Source organism: Pestalotiopsis fici, assembly GCF_000516985.1.
Source record: "Pestalotiopsis fici W106-1 unplaced genomic scaffold PFICI_Scf_8, whole genome shotgun sequence".
Lineage (NCBI taxonomy): Eukaryota > Fungi > Ascomycota > Sordariomycetes > Amphisphaeriales > Sporocadaceae > Pestalotiopsis > Pestalotiopsis fici.
The window spans coordinates 353,837-366,502 of record NW_006917098.1 but is presented as its reverse complement, the minus strand read 5'-3'; the positions used below and the strand labels follow the sequence as shown (position 1 = coordinate 366,502).

Sequence of the window (12,666 nt, the reverse complement as noted above, 5' to 3'; positions counted from 1 at the left end):
AGACTTCTTGGCAGTATCATTTGCGGTGAAAATGATGGACAGTTGGCCAGCGGGCGTGATGTCTCCAACGACAGTGATGAGAATGATTCTGCGCTAAAATGAGAAGAAAAGTGATCGATATCGAGTCCATGGCATGGTATCTACTGACATGCTATGAAACGGATGCAAATTGTCTGTGTATTTAGCTCATATCATGAATTTGCCAGGATTTGCCCTGGTAGTTTCCATAAAGTAAAAGTGAAATACTAGAGAGAAACAGCAATAATATTCTACAATGACAAAAAAAAAAAAAAAAAAAAAAAAAAAGGAACTACGAAAAAGAACCGAAAAAAACAGCAGGAAAAGAATATAGAAATAGAAAAAGGAGATCGAAACAGAAGAAGAGAGTATAGAAATTGGACTTTGTGCGGAGACTTTTGCTATTTATTATGTCAAGATACTATACATGAAACTAATAAACATTTACTCCGTCATCAATCATCGAATCAATTAGCCTCAACTATGATCATATCTAAAGTGTAGAAAGGCTGGGAGCAGGATGATGGTTGAGGCAATCATGACGTTCGTGGTAATGTGCGTATGTATACTTTCGGCGGCTCATTCTCATAATCTAGTATCAACATTCTACGTGGGATAGCCAAGAAGAGAATATATCGTCCACTTCAAGTACATTCCATCTAGGGCCATCCCCGAAGCATATAAAACTCCCTATTAGCCGGTCCAAAGCCCACGACAACGATATATGCGCCTTGGCGCTCTCCGGGCTCCGCGCCGCCCTCTCCAGCGTGGCAAAATAATCAGGGCCAAGGAGCGAGCGGACGCGGGACTCGACGCCAATGGCATCAACCCAGACACTCTCGTCTTGGCCACGACTACCAAACTCTGCTGCTACGCTGCGCCGCAAGCTCCGGACCGTGTCCGGGTCGGCGGCACCCGCATACTCGGCGCTAATGTAGCCCAGGTGGCGGTACTCGAGCCGCGCCTCAACCATGGCCTTGATCAAGCCGTGGCTGATGGATTGCATGGCGATCGAGTGCCGCATCATGCGCTGGATGCACGGGTTCTGGCTGGTCGAAAGCTCTTGGCGGCTGAGCGCGTGGTGCTCGTGGTGGCAATCAGACCGGGCGTGCTCCATGACGGCCCAGAACAGATGGCCGGCCAGCGTGTTCGCCGCGTCACCTATGTATGGCACGATATCCTCAGGCGGTTTGTCAAGGCGCATGTACCGCATTGGGTTCAGCCACATCATGCATCTCGTCGCCTTGAACGCCGGTTGTGAGGCACGAGTAACGGCGAGATCTGCCTCTTTGGAAGTATCCACTTCCGGACGCGATGGCTCGCTGCTTAAAGACACATTGCTTGCCGAAGTCTCAGATTGACCACGCGCCCCACAGGATCCCAAATTGTCGTTCGGTTGCAGCACATATTCTGAACCTGGCGCCGGGAGATGTTCAACATCAATCCCAGCCGCCTCGGCTCCCTGCCTAATCACCGATACAAGATCACGGCGGTCGTCATGCCGTGCAATCTTGACGACGGACTCTAGGGCTTCCCTAAGTCGCTTGTTCTCCTGTTGCATCTCCTGGACGGCCAGGGCCTGTCTCTTACGGAAGGCGGCCTGGGCCGATCTGCCCCTTTCGCGGCGCCGCTGTTGAATGGGGACGGAGGGACCCAGTCAGCTCCAATTCTCCGCATACACGATTATGGGGTGGCCGGGGCCCGGGAAGGGGGCTATGCACTAAATATTTATGCAGGGGGATGGATAAAGGGGGTTGGGAACATGAACTCACCTTGAGCTCCTGTTCAGCATCCATTGCGAGTCTGTAGTCTGGGAGGAAGCAATTATTGTACCGTTTCGAAAAGATGCCCCGAGCAAACGTACAGTTACGTGACACGGGGGAACACGCTCAGTAAATACTGTGGGCATTCATTTGTCAGCTTCTATCTCGGCCGCTGCTGCGCCGCCTGAGCCCGTTGGAACGCCGAGTGGATACCTGTTGGCCGGCCTTGAATCCGTCCGATCACGTAACATCACGTATCTCATCACCAACAACACCAAATATTCCGGAGCCGGACTGCAAAATACACAAAAGAAATTTCCCAAAGTCGGAACAACTTCAATAACAAAGAAGTAGTAACCGTTTCGAACAATGAATCTTACCAATCTCGTCTGCTCCTACAGCTGACAAATGTAAACATGACTGGATCGCTCCTTGAACGTCTCTGATGGGAGATTGCATGGCCACTTGTAGATAAAAAGCGACAGACGCTCCTCAGATATTTGTGAAAAATCTTGGATGCAACCAAATCATTTAATTGCGAATAATACGACTTAAAAGCAGCTCAGCTCAACTACCTGATCCATCCAAAAATGTCCGAACCAAGCTTTTCCGAAGCAGAGCTTGCAAAATACTTCAAAAGTACAACTGCTGTCTATCACACAAAATCGTACCCCTTCATCAGTCCCAATCGACCTGGACTGTCTACAAGGGGAAAGACGGCCATCATTACCGGCGCCGGAAAGGGAGGCATCGGAAATTCAATTGCCCTTTCCCTCGCAAAGTCCGGCATCTCTGCTCTTGGTCTTGTTGGGCGTACCGAAGCAACGCTCCTTGCAACCAAGGAAGTCGTTGAAAAGATATCCCAAGATACACGGGTCTTCCTCTACACTGTGGACCTCGTAGACGCCGACGGGATCGCCTCGGCACTGCAGTCATTTGTCGACAGCACAGGGTCCAAGATTGACATCCTGGGCGCCAACGCAGGCTACATGTCGGACCTCAACACCGTCATTGGATCCGACGCGGACGACTGGTGGCGCGGTTTCGAGGTCAACATCCGGGGCAACTTCAACCTGCTGCGGGCGTGGGTGCCGCACGCGCAACCTGGCGGCGTCGTCGTCCACACCAGCACCTCGGCCATCCACGGCCCTTATATGCCGAACTTTTCTAGCTACCGCGGTTCCAAGGCTGGCGCCACCAAGGTGTTTGAGATTTTCCGCCACGAGATGGCCGAGCTGGGCAATGGTGTCCGCGTTGTGCAATTCCACCCTGGCCTCATTAGATCGACCATGAGCTTCAAGTTTGCGCCCTCCACTGCGGGCTTTCCCTGGGATGATGGTACGTGAACAATCTGCCTAAAGTTATCTTGATCTCTCCAGTGTTCAAGAATAGAGATTGTCGATTGGATATGTGTGACTGACTTGACATGAATAGTTGAGCTGAGTGGCGACTTTTTCAATTGGCTGGTAAGCGACGAGGCCAAGTTTCTGAATGGCAAACTTGTCATGGCCAATTGGGATGCGGAGGAAATGTTGCAGAAGAAAGACGAAATTGCCGGCGATGCGGACATGTATACCATGAACCTTGTTGGTTGGGTTTGAGAGAATAGAGCCAAGTAACTGCACCATTCCAGTTGTTGTGAAATTGTTACTAGAGACAGTTTTGCAGCGTTAAAAATAAATTTTCTTGAAAGTCGTCATGATAATTGCCCGTATAGATGTGTTATTGATCTTTCAGAAGAAAAGCCGAACTCGTTCATAATTTCCAGAGCATACTAGATTTGTAAGCAACAAAGACTGTGGCGTGTCTCTTCGTGATGGGCAAGACAGGAAGTACAGGCAATATTTATTCGGCTTTATCAAACTCATACCGATATCGACTATACTTCCGTATTCTCAGTGACGACAAATTAATACTGCCACGGCATACAATCCATGAGTCAGCTTTCATACCATAGCGCTTGTCCTCATGTGCTTCCTGTAAAGCTTTCTAATCCATCGCACGTCCATGCAAGCTGCTTGGCCGTAAAGCAGTTGATTTTGGATGTGCCACTGACCTGGACTTGGTCAACATGTCATGATAGGATCAAAGTAGTGTGGGACAAGTGGGACAAAGAATACTATATTTGAACCCAACGCGGGGCTGGACTTATCTGGGCGCAAAATTGTCCACCAAAAAGTGACATTGATTGTCCAGACAGACATGATAATATAATAGTCGCTGTGGTGACTTGCCAGATGGATTGATTTAGGTGCCTACAATCTCCTTAGAGCGCTTGTTAGGCTAGATGCCGCCGTATGTAGCCTGAGAGGCCGAGGGGCCGAGGGGTGAGGACCCCTGTATAATTGCGTGTCGGATGCGGTGGGGAGCTAAATTAGTTGCTTGATTACAGCGTCCCTTGGTTCGGCTTTTGTGCGCCTCTCCCGTCACTACAGCTTGCTCAGTCAATGTCTTCTAACCAACTTCATCAACAGCGTCTTCTCCGTCGACTCCAGTGAATGCTGGTCGTGCTACCGCCTGGGCATTTTACAATCAGTCTGCTTTGGGTTGCAGCCCTGCGATCCACAATGGGTTGATTTGCGAGTCGAACCTTGGCACAACCAGATCCTTTCATCATGTCACCTTCCACTGGTCTCATTGCTTGTGAGCAGTGCGGCGAGACGTTTCTGCGCAAGGAGCACCGTGACCGTCATGCCCTCCGGCATTCTGGGCTCAAACCATTTCGCTGTGACATCTGCAATCGAGCGTTTCCACGAAGGTAGACGAGCTTGCTATCCCTGTAGTACTTCTTGTCTAATGAACCGTCAGAGACTCACTATTGCGCCACTGGACCAATCATCATTCTCAGGGCGACTTGTCAGAAAACAACAGGCGTGCTGCACAAGCATGCATCCGCTGTGCCAGACTTAAACAACGATGCGAAGGCGGTCGTCCCTGTCGTCGATGCATGCGGCAAAACAGTCTTTGCGAGTACCGCCCAGACAGGATTTTGAATGAAGAAGGAGTACAAGCCCTGCAATCAACTGACGTAGGGGATGTCGATTCTGGTAGGACAACTAAGACTTGCTTTAATTATTCGGTATTAACCAGGTTCCCAAGCAACGCAAAATTATTCTGATGTGGAACAACATACAGCGATTAGCACCGAAACTGCTACGCACCCAGACTTTTCTCCACAGGCGTCGTGGTATCGTCCTGCAGAGATGAATCAACCACTCGTGATAGGAAACCCGACAGAGTTGACACCGCCAATGTCCCACGAATCCTGGAACATAGACAACGGGTCGGCCATAAGCAGCTTGCCCTCCGTATTGGACCTACACGAACCTACATTCCTGGACTTTGTCGACGCTGGAAGATCAGGATTTGCCTTCTTGTCAGCAAATACGGTCTACCAATGCCCACCACTGGACCTGTTTCATGCTGAGGCAGTCACATGCGATGGCCAGCCGCATCAACTTCCTGGAAATACGCCTTCTTCGAGCCACCCAATCAATGAAAGCCAAATGAGTATTATGGGTGCATCTCGAGATGCTAATCATGCTACGTCCCTCTCAGAATGCCCATTCGATCCGCTTACACTTTCGCCACGTAAACATCTTCCTTGCCTCGAATTCCCTCCACCGCCACCAGATCTTGTCCAAGCTACCCAGGCTGAAATGTTTGGACATGTTGCCATGATCTCAGATTATCACATTGAACCTTTACATATATTTTACACGCAGCAACGAGGTTGCGAAGCATCTCCATTTATTAGCACAGACGTTCTTCATGCATTTGTGGAACTTTATTTAGAATATTTCGATCCAAAGTTTCCATTTTTACATCACACAAAACTGAGAGGAACTGGCCTGCATTGGGTTGTTCTAGTGGCTGTTGCAGCCATTGGAAGCCAGTACTCAGCAATACCAGCTGCTAAAGAGTATGGTTTGGTGCTTCAGGACCTGTTGAGTCGGGCTCTCCGAGATCATGTATGTGATGGACTCGTTTCGCTATATGCATTTTTTATTACCTTTTCCCGTCATAATTTGCTTTTAATTCTGTTCCACGGAGACTATCTTGATATTCTACTTACACGAGCTTTAGGCAATACAAAACAAGGGAGTGGACACTGCCTTTGTACAAAGTCTTTTTCTACGCCATGTTCTACTTTTCTTCTCAGGAAGCAAATCATTCCACGTTATGTTGCAGTGGGAAAGAAGTATGCTCGTTGACGCCTTGAAGAATAGAGCTCATCATGACGACCTAAATCAACGGAGTCATGATAAAACTGACCGCGAAAGAAATGAAGACTGGCGCGCCTGGCTATTGTCGGAAGAAAAGGCTCGCCTTATTCATTGTGTTCACGGTAAGCTTGGAGAACGAACGTTGGTCTTCTACTAGTAACTCATACAAACAGCGTTGGAGTGTCTTGAGTACGTGTTCCTTGACCAACCACCATTGTTCAATCTTGCGGATTTGGTCCAAGATCTGCCCTGTAACGAAAGCCTATGGCAGTGCCAGACGGCCATGGAATGGCGGCAATGTTTGAACCAGAGCTCAGGTACGTATGCTGTTCCTTACAAAGGTAATATGAGAGCAAATCAGCTTACAGTCCAAAGACTCACCAGCCTGCCAACCTGTTGCGAATGCTCAGTCGGCATTGGCTCAAGATTCGTCGCAACTAATGACTTTCGCGATGAGAACATATCCACTCGAGCTCTATGTTGATGATAGACTGCGTGGCCACCACATGCGATCATCAAGGAGACTGCAATCAATGTATGTGAGAGAAGACGTGCACGGAGATGGCATTCTAAACTCACCGCAGGTTTCCTTTGAAACCTCTTCAATCGTGGATAAGGTCATTGACGAACAAGCATATGCAAAACTGGGTAGAATACACACGCAAGATCTGTTGATCCATGTTCTGGCAATTTTGAGACATGTTCCTCTCGTAAGGCTATACCATGCTATCGGATGGCAGACAGACAAGGCAGAGATGGAAAAGTCGCGGTCTTGCCTTGCCAAGATTCTTCAGAAAGACAGGAAGACAGCTCGCCGTTGTCTCTGGCATGCAACTACCATCTTTACAAAGCTGCGTAATGCTCGGCATTTTGCATGCTACGATACACTCAACTTGTGTGTCGCGGTATGCTTTCTCTGGTTATTCGCAAAGTTCGGTAAAGAAAATCGGGATCAGTCACGGTTGTCGAGTATCATGAACCCGGTAGGGCCGAAGACATCAGCAGTTCGGGTCGACAAGCTTGCGAAGAAAGAGGATGTGAGAGAGTGGATCTTGGCAGGAGACGACACTGAAGTGTACATTACCGGGATAGGCTGTTTACAAGGGCCCAATAGCCACAACATCGTGCTGCGTGATGCGGTCAAGATCCTTACGAAGCAGACGACCTGGTCTGGCTTATGCCAAAGTTTGGCCAAGGCCTTTGCGCGAATCAAAAACGATGAGATGGTGGATTTGGATTCAGAATAAAAGGGTTGAGACTTTCCTATTATTTTATTCAGTGGGGAAAGAACAGATTTATGACCTTCATTCTGTGGTTTCTGCTCTTTGTAGCTGTGCTTTCAAAGAACCCCTTCTCCGATCTGAGTATAGCCAATGACCTACCACCCATGCAAAGCCGGTGGGGTGTTATAAGGCTGCAAGGAGTGTTCGGCACCGGCGGGGAATGACGAGCAGAACAGAAAAGAGCGGATGTCTCGCAGGCGGGCCGCGGCTAGCTCCCCACCGATCCCGACACCATCTGCCATTCCTCAGGTATAGCGCAACACAGTCAAGCCAGCCCCCAATACCACATACGCATGGCTCTTGCGGGTGCTGTATATTCAGTTGGTAGAGACAAGTGTGAGGACCAATGGGATATCACGGATGACAAACCATTCCTTGAAGGTGGAGAGACTTCGGCAGATTGACGACAATGAAAAGTCCGACCTGATTATTTATTTCGCGAGAAGTCATCTCTACAGGACAAGACTTTCTATCAATCGTTCAAGCAGATGTAAATTATAAGTTCTCCTAGCTGTCAATTGAATCATCCCTCGTTTGCAAAATATGTCATATTATATTGCCAATCTCTCGGAAGCTGCCCCTGGCCGGGAGCTGCTCATAAGCGCAGCTTTCATCGCGGGTCTATACTGCGTGGCACGCGTACTCTACCAGCTATGCCTCCATCCACTGGCTGGTTTCAGAGGTCCACGACAAGCGGCACTTTCGACATGGTGGTTGTATTCAATCAGCAAGTCTGGTCAAGCACCACAGGTTTTCGAGGAACTACACCGCAGATACAGTGCGTACCACAAACAATGGTTAGCCAAACACATTGATGCTGACTGGCAAAAGATACGAGAGTGCTGCGAGTTGGTCCTAATGAGGTCCACATATCCGACTCGTCCCTGTATCATACCATTTACTCTCAAGATCACGCTTTCACAAAAGATCCATATTTTTATGACGCTTTCGGAACTCCTCACTCAGTGTTTGTGGAGACTGATCGAGCACTTCACCGTCAAAGAAGAAAGCTCCTCGGTAAATTCTTCTCCAAAACATCTAAACGAGAATTGCAAAATGTTTTATACAGGCAAATGGAGAAGCTGTGCAACTTGCTAGCAAAGAGATCCGAGACGGACAGTGAGGAACCACTAAACATCTATAATGCTGCCAGGTACGTCTCGCTCGATCTATCTTTGATGTGTCTCAAAAAAGAATCCAGCTCACGTGTTTAGGTGCTTGACGCTGGATATAATCTCGGATATCGCCTTCGGACGTTCTTTGGACACACTAAGCAGTGCAAAAGGTAGCACGTTTGAAAGTAGTCTTCTGCACGCTCTCGACCTTGCAGCCCATTCAATATGGGACATGATGTATATTCCACAGCTTCGCGCATTGATGGGAAATATGCCACTTGCCTTGACAAATTGGCTGGGCGGCCCCGCTGTGCATTTCGCTCGTCTCACAGAGGTAATGGCCCCGACTGTGTTTGCCTTTCTCCAAGACGTGATAAATCAAACTAACCTTTGCAATCAGAACATCAAATCCGTGGTCGAAAAGTTCAAGGATCTCAAGTCAGCGGGCAAGTCTTTCGATCACGCAGTTGTGTTCGACGATCTCACTGAGCTAGATGATACATCCTTGATTGCCGAAGCTACCGACATTCTCGTAGCAGGCTCCGACACTACGGCAACCACTCTTGCTGTAGCTCTGTATCAGTTGACTCACATTCCAGAAGTATATGCGGCGCTGAAGCATGAAATCCGAAACGCCGACCTCAAGACACCAGAGGACTTTGATTTGACCCGACTTGAGCAGTTCCCTTACCTTGTAAGTCATATATGGACAAAACACTTTCCAGTGTCTGATCACACGCATTGACCCAAACCCAAATAGTCCGCTACCGTGAAAGAAGCCCTCCGCTTTGCAAATGCCGTTCCTGGGAGATTGCCACGTGTAGTGCCATCACCACAGTCAAAGGCCGGCGTCCTCGAGGTTGACGGAAAAGTGATTCCCGAAGGTGTAAGTTCTCAGGATAAGTCCGAAATCACGTTCTGTATGACTAACCAAGGCTTTTCAAGACCATTGTCAGCATATCTGCTTACATGGTTCTCTTTGATGAGTCGATATGGGGAAGTGATGCTCAAACATTCAACCCCAAACGGTGGCTCTCGGACGAGGGGAGGCAACTGGACAAATATCTGGTTACGTTTTCCAAAGGCGCCCGACAGTGCCTCGGCATCAAGTAAGTGTTGCCCAGCCCTAACGTCAGAAATGTGAAAAAACGGGATTCTTATCATGTATAGCCTCGCGAATGCCGAGCTCACGCTCGCATTGGCCATGATTGTGAGCAGATTTGATCTCACAGCAGACGATACCTTGACGGATCTGGACATGAAGTCGTATGATGGATTCACGCGTTCTTACAAGGATGGACCAGGGCCGCGGCTGAAGGTTTCCATCTTGTAAAGTGCTTCTTATGCACGGTCAAATTGATGGCGTATTGTGTTTAATCAATACAATATGAATATCCACCTTGTCGCTCGAGGTTGACATGTGGTCTTGTTTCCGTGGGACACTGTATGTATCCCTCTGAGTAGATTTAGAAAATAACAATGCCCTACACGGGGGTTCACCGCAACAAAGGCTGCAGAGAGGGCCGCGATATGCCGCTCATGTGTAACGTCCGCATCATCTGCCGAGTGACCGTCTCAACCCCAGACCCCGCCTTATTTACCCCAACATCAGGTGCTGTCACGAACGGGGTAAAGCAGGGCCAGAATCTAAAGATTGCGGGCGTTTGTTTCTCGTTCCCGGTCTGCTTCATTTCACCCTAGGCGTCAATTGCCAAATCGTATCCTCAGCGGCTCTTCAACGAGGAATCCCTAGTAAGCGCAAGTCATCAGCTTGCGTTAATCACGTCTCTGCCCTTTGTACACACCGCACGCCGCTACTACGATCTAATTCTCCTGAGAAAAATGTCATCTGGAATCCACCACATTGAAAAGTCTCCAGCAAGCATAGAGGACACTGCCAAAAACGATGATTTCATGCAGGCTGCGACTGAGGCTGCCACGACTGAACACACCATGACGGTTAGAGAAGCCATGCAGAGATACCCCAAGGCCATCTTGTACTCAGTCGGCTTATCTCTGGCCGTCGTCATGGATGGCTACGACATGAGCCTTATGCAGAACTTCTTCTCTGTAGTCCAGTTTCGCCACAAGTATGGCCATTCGCTGACAAATGGTGACTACCAACTCAGTTCGACATGGCAGTCCGTACTCAGTGGCATCTCCTCAGTTGGTGCATTCTTTGGTCTCTTCCTCGCCGGCCAGCTGGTCGAATATTTCGGTTTCCGACGTACCATGCAAGTGGCTCTGGTTTTCATCTCCATGGCGATATTCATCGTTTTCTTTGCTCAAAACCTTGCAATGCTGGCGGCCGGGCAGCTTATCTGCGGCCTACCATGGGGAATGTTCCAGGGGATGGCCAGTGTATACAGTGCCGATGTCGCCCCCCTCAGTCTCCGTTCTCTCCTCACAAGCTACATCAACTTGTGTTGGGCATTTGGAGGGTTTGTGAGTGTGGGTGTTCTGACTGCCTGTCTGCAACGTACGGATGAGTGGGCATACCGTATCCCTTTTGCGGTTCAGTGGATATGGATCCTGCCCATTGCAGCCATAGTCTATTTTGCGCCCGAGTCTCCCTGGTGGCTCCTGCGACAAAACCGTCCCGATGATGCCCGAAAAACCCTACGCAGACTTGCTTCATCAAAAGTCAGCGATAAAGAGGTTGAAAGTTCTCTAAAGCTGATTCAGCTCACCAACGAACATGAAAGGTTGCTACAGGCTGGCACAGGTTACATGAGTCTGTTCAAGGGGACCAACTTGCGACGAACAGAGATCGCTACCATCACCTGGGTATGCCAGGTGACCTGTGGTACTTGGTTCGCCAGCCAAATCACGTATTTTCTCCAGCAGGGCGGACTTGATGAGCAAGATTCCTTCTCATTTGGCCTTGGCATGACGGCTCTAAACTGCCTAGGAACCATCATCTCTTGGTTCGTAGCAATCCGCCTCGGCCGGCGCAAATTGTACCTACTAGGCCTGTTGGGCATGTTGCTGTCTGAAGTCATCGTTGGGTGCTTTGGTATCCCCAATGTTGCTGGATTAGGCCTCGTCTGGGCTTCTGGCGCCGTGCTAATCGCCAACAACCTCATCTACTATCTCACCATAGGTCCCGTGTGTTTTACAATCATCTCTGAAATTCCATCAGCTCGGCTAAGGAATAGGACCATAACCTTTGCTCGAGCCTGCTACCTAGCCGCCGCTGTGGGTGCACATTTTTTGCAGGCAGCCCTTGTCAATCCTACCGCATGGAATCTGAAAGGGCGGGGAGCGTTTGTCTGGGCAGGTTTTTGTCTCGTCTCGTTGGTGTGGGCCTTTTTTAGACTTCCAGAAACTAAGGACAGGCTGGCTGCCGAGTTGGACATTCTCTTTGAGAAACGAACTCGGACTCGCAAGTTCAAGACCGCAACTGTTGATCTTCGTCAACTCTTAGCCACCAAAACTGAAGAGAACTGAGAAACAGGATGCACGTCATTCCCACCCGACAATATTTAACCATACCTGGACGTCTTTCAACGATCTAATGGTTGGTGTAAGCATGCGCCAACCGATGAACCTGCATCGTGAACTGAGAATTTTCGAGTGTGATTCAATATTTGCTGTCGTGTAACACGAAGACGGACAAGTCTTGTGTGTAGACCCCGCGGTGCTGTTTCCAGTCGTTTTCCGGCATTTTGGATATCAACGAAGCAAGACGGCCATTCTCTCGCGTGAAGCCACGAGAGCGCAAACGGGTGGAGATCTTTCCGCAGCTGAAGTTTTGTCTGCGAATGTCTGCCAAAGCGGTTGCTGCGCTGGCGGGAATGTCTTGCCCATAAGAGCAGGAACACTGGGGAAGGCGTCACAGTTGTTGCTTTTGCCAGTGGGTGGCAGCACGCTTTCCTGGTTCTTCCCTGGAGACGATTGGCGGTGGAGGTTTCATCAAACAGAGTGGCAAGAAATGGTGGTCCCAATTTGAGTGACCGTGTTGAGTTCTGCACGTTTTTCACTTGTAGTAGTGGTAAGAAGATGCCTAGGGCGCTACCCGAGGGGTTGACTACTAGGCACATCGTGCCTGTGGGGTGCTGCTACGCTACAGTGGCTCATCCACTACGACCATTTTATCCCAGTGAGCACTAATGGTGCTGGAGGGCAGTATTCATCTTGTTTTCAGTGTCAGCTGTCACTTTGCGCAAATGTATCTTATCCAGTCGTTGAAGAGATATTGTTACCTGTCTGATCTGAGCAAATTCACAGCTACTAAAGACGGTCTCAAGCTTGAAAGGTA

General features: G+C 49.2%; 5 protein-coding genes across 5 annotated transcripts; 4 read left to right on the top strand and 1 right to left on the bottom strand.

Moving 5' to 3' along the window:
• Nucleotides 1-616: 616 nt before the first annotated feature.
• Nucleotides 617-1,814, bottom strand: PFICI_10816 (uncharacterized protein; the record flags this gene model as incomplete). Its single annotated transcript, XM_007839397.1, has 2 exons — nucleotides 617-1,648; nucleotides 1,791-1,814. 2 exons carry the CDS (start codon nucleotides 1,812-1,814, stop codon nucleotides 617-619), a joined length of 1,056 nt encoding a protein of 351 aa, XP_007837588.1.
• A 557-nt stretch (nucleotides 1,815-2,371) lies between these two features.
• On the top strand, nucleotides 2,372-3,382 carry PFICI_10815 (uncharacterized protein; the record flags this gene model as incomplete). The annotated part of the gene is made up of 2 exons (XM_007839396.1): nucleotides 2,372-3,119; nucleotides 3,216-3,382. 2 exons carry the CDS (start codon nucleotides 2,372-2,374, stop codon nucleotides 3,380-3,382), a joined length of 915 nt encoding a protein of 304 aa, XP_007837587.1.
• Nucleotides 3,383-4,396: 1,014 nt separating this feature from the next.
• On the top strand, nucleotides 4,397-7,254 carry PFICI_10814 (uncharacterized protein; the record flags this gene model as incomplete). Its single annotated transcript, XM_007839395.1, has 6 exons — nucleotides 4,397-4,539; nucleotides 4,590-4,828; nucleotides 4,872-5,752; nucleotides 5,868-6,129; nucleotides 6,181-6,324; nucleotides 6,383-7,254. 6 exons carry the CDS (start codon nucleotides 4,397-4,399, stop codon nucleotides 7,252-7,254), a joined length of 2,541 nt encoding a protein of 846 aa, XP_007837586.1.
• Nucleotides 7,255-7,833: 579 nt separating this feature from the next.
• PFICI_10813 (uncharacterized protein) lies at nucleotides 7,834-9,738 on the top strand (the record flags this gene model as incomplete). Its single annotated transcript, XM_007839394.1, has 7 exons — nucleotides 7,834-8,068; nucleotides 8,122-8,443; nucleotides 8,505-8,739; nucleotides 8,806-9,099; nucleotides 9,166-9,291; nucleotides 9,351-9,514; nucleotides 9,576-9,738. The coding sequence occupies 7 exons, from the start codon at nucleotides 7,834-7,836 to the stop codon at nucleotides 9,736-9,738; spliced, it is 1,539 nt and encodes a 512-aa protein (XP_007837585.1).
• A 509-nt stretch (nucleotides 9,739-10,247) lies between these two features.
• On the top strand, nucleotides 10,248-11,855 carry PFICI_10812 (uncharacterized protein; the record flags this gene model as incomplete). Its single annotated transcript, XM_007839393.1, has 1 exon — nucleotides 10,248-11,855. The coding sequence occupies one exon, from the start codon at nucleotides 10,248-10,250 to the stop codon at nucleotides 11,853-11,855; it is 1,608 nt and encodes a 535-aa protein (XP_007837584.1).
• Between the last annotated feature and the right edge of the window lie 811 nt (nucleotides 11,856-12,666).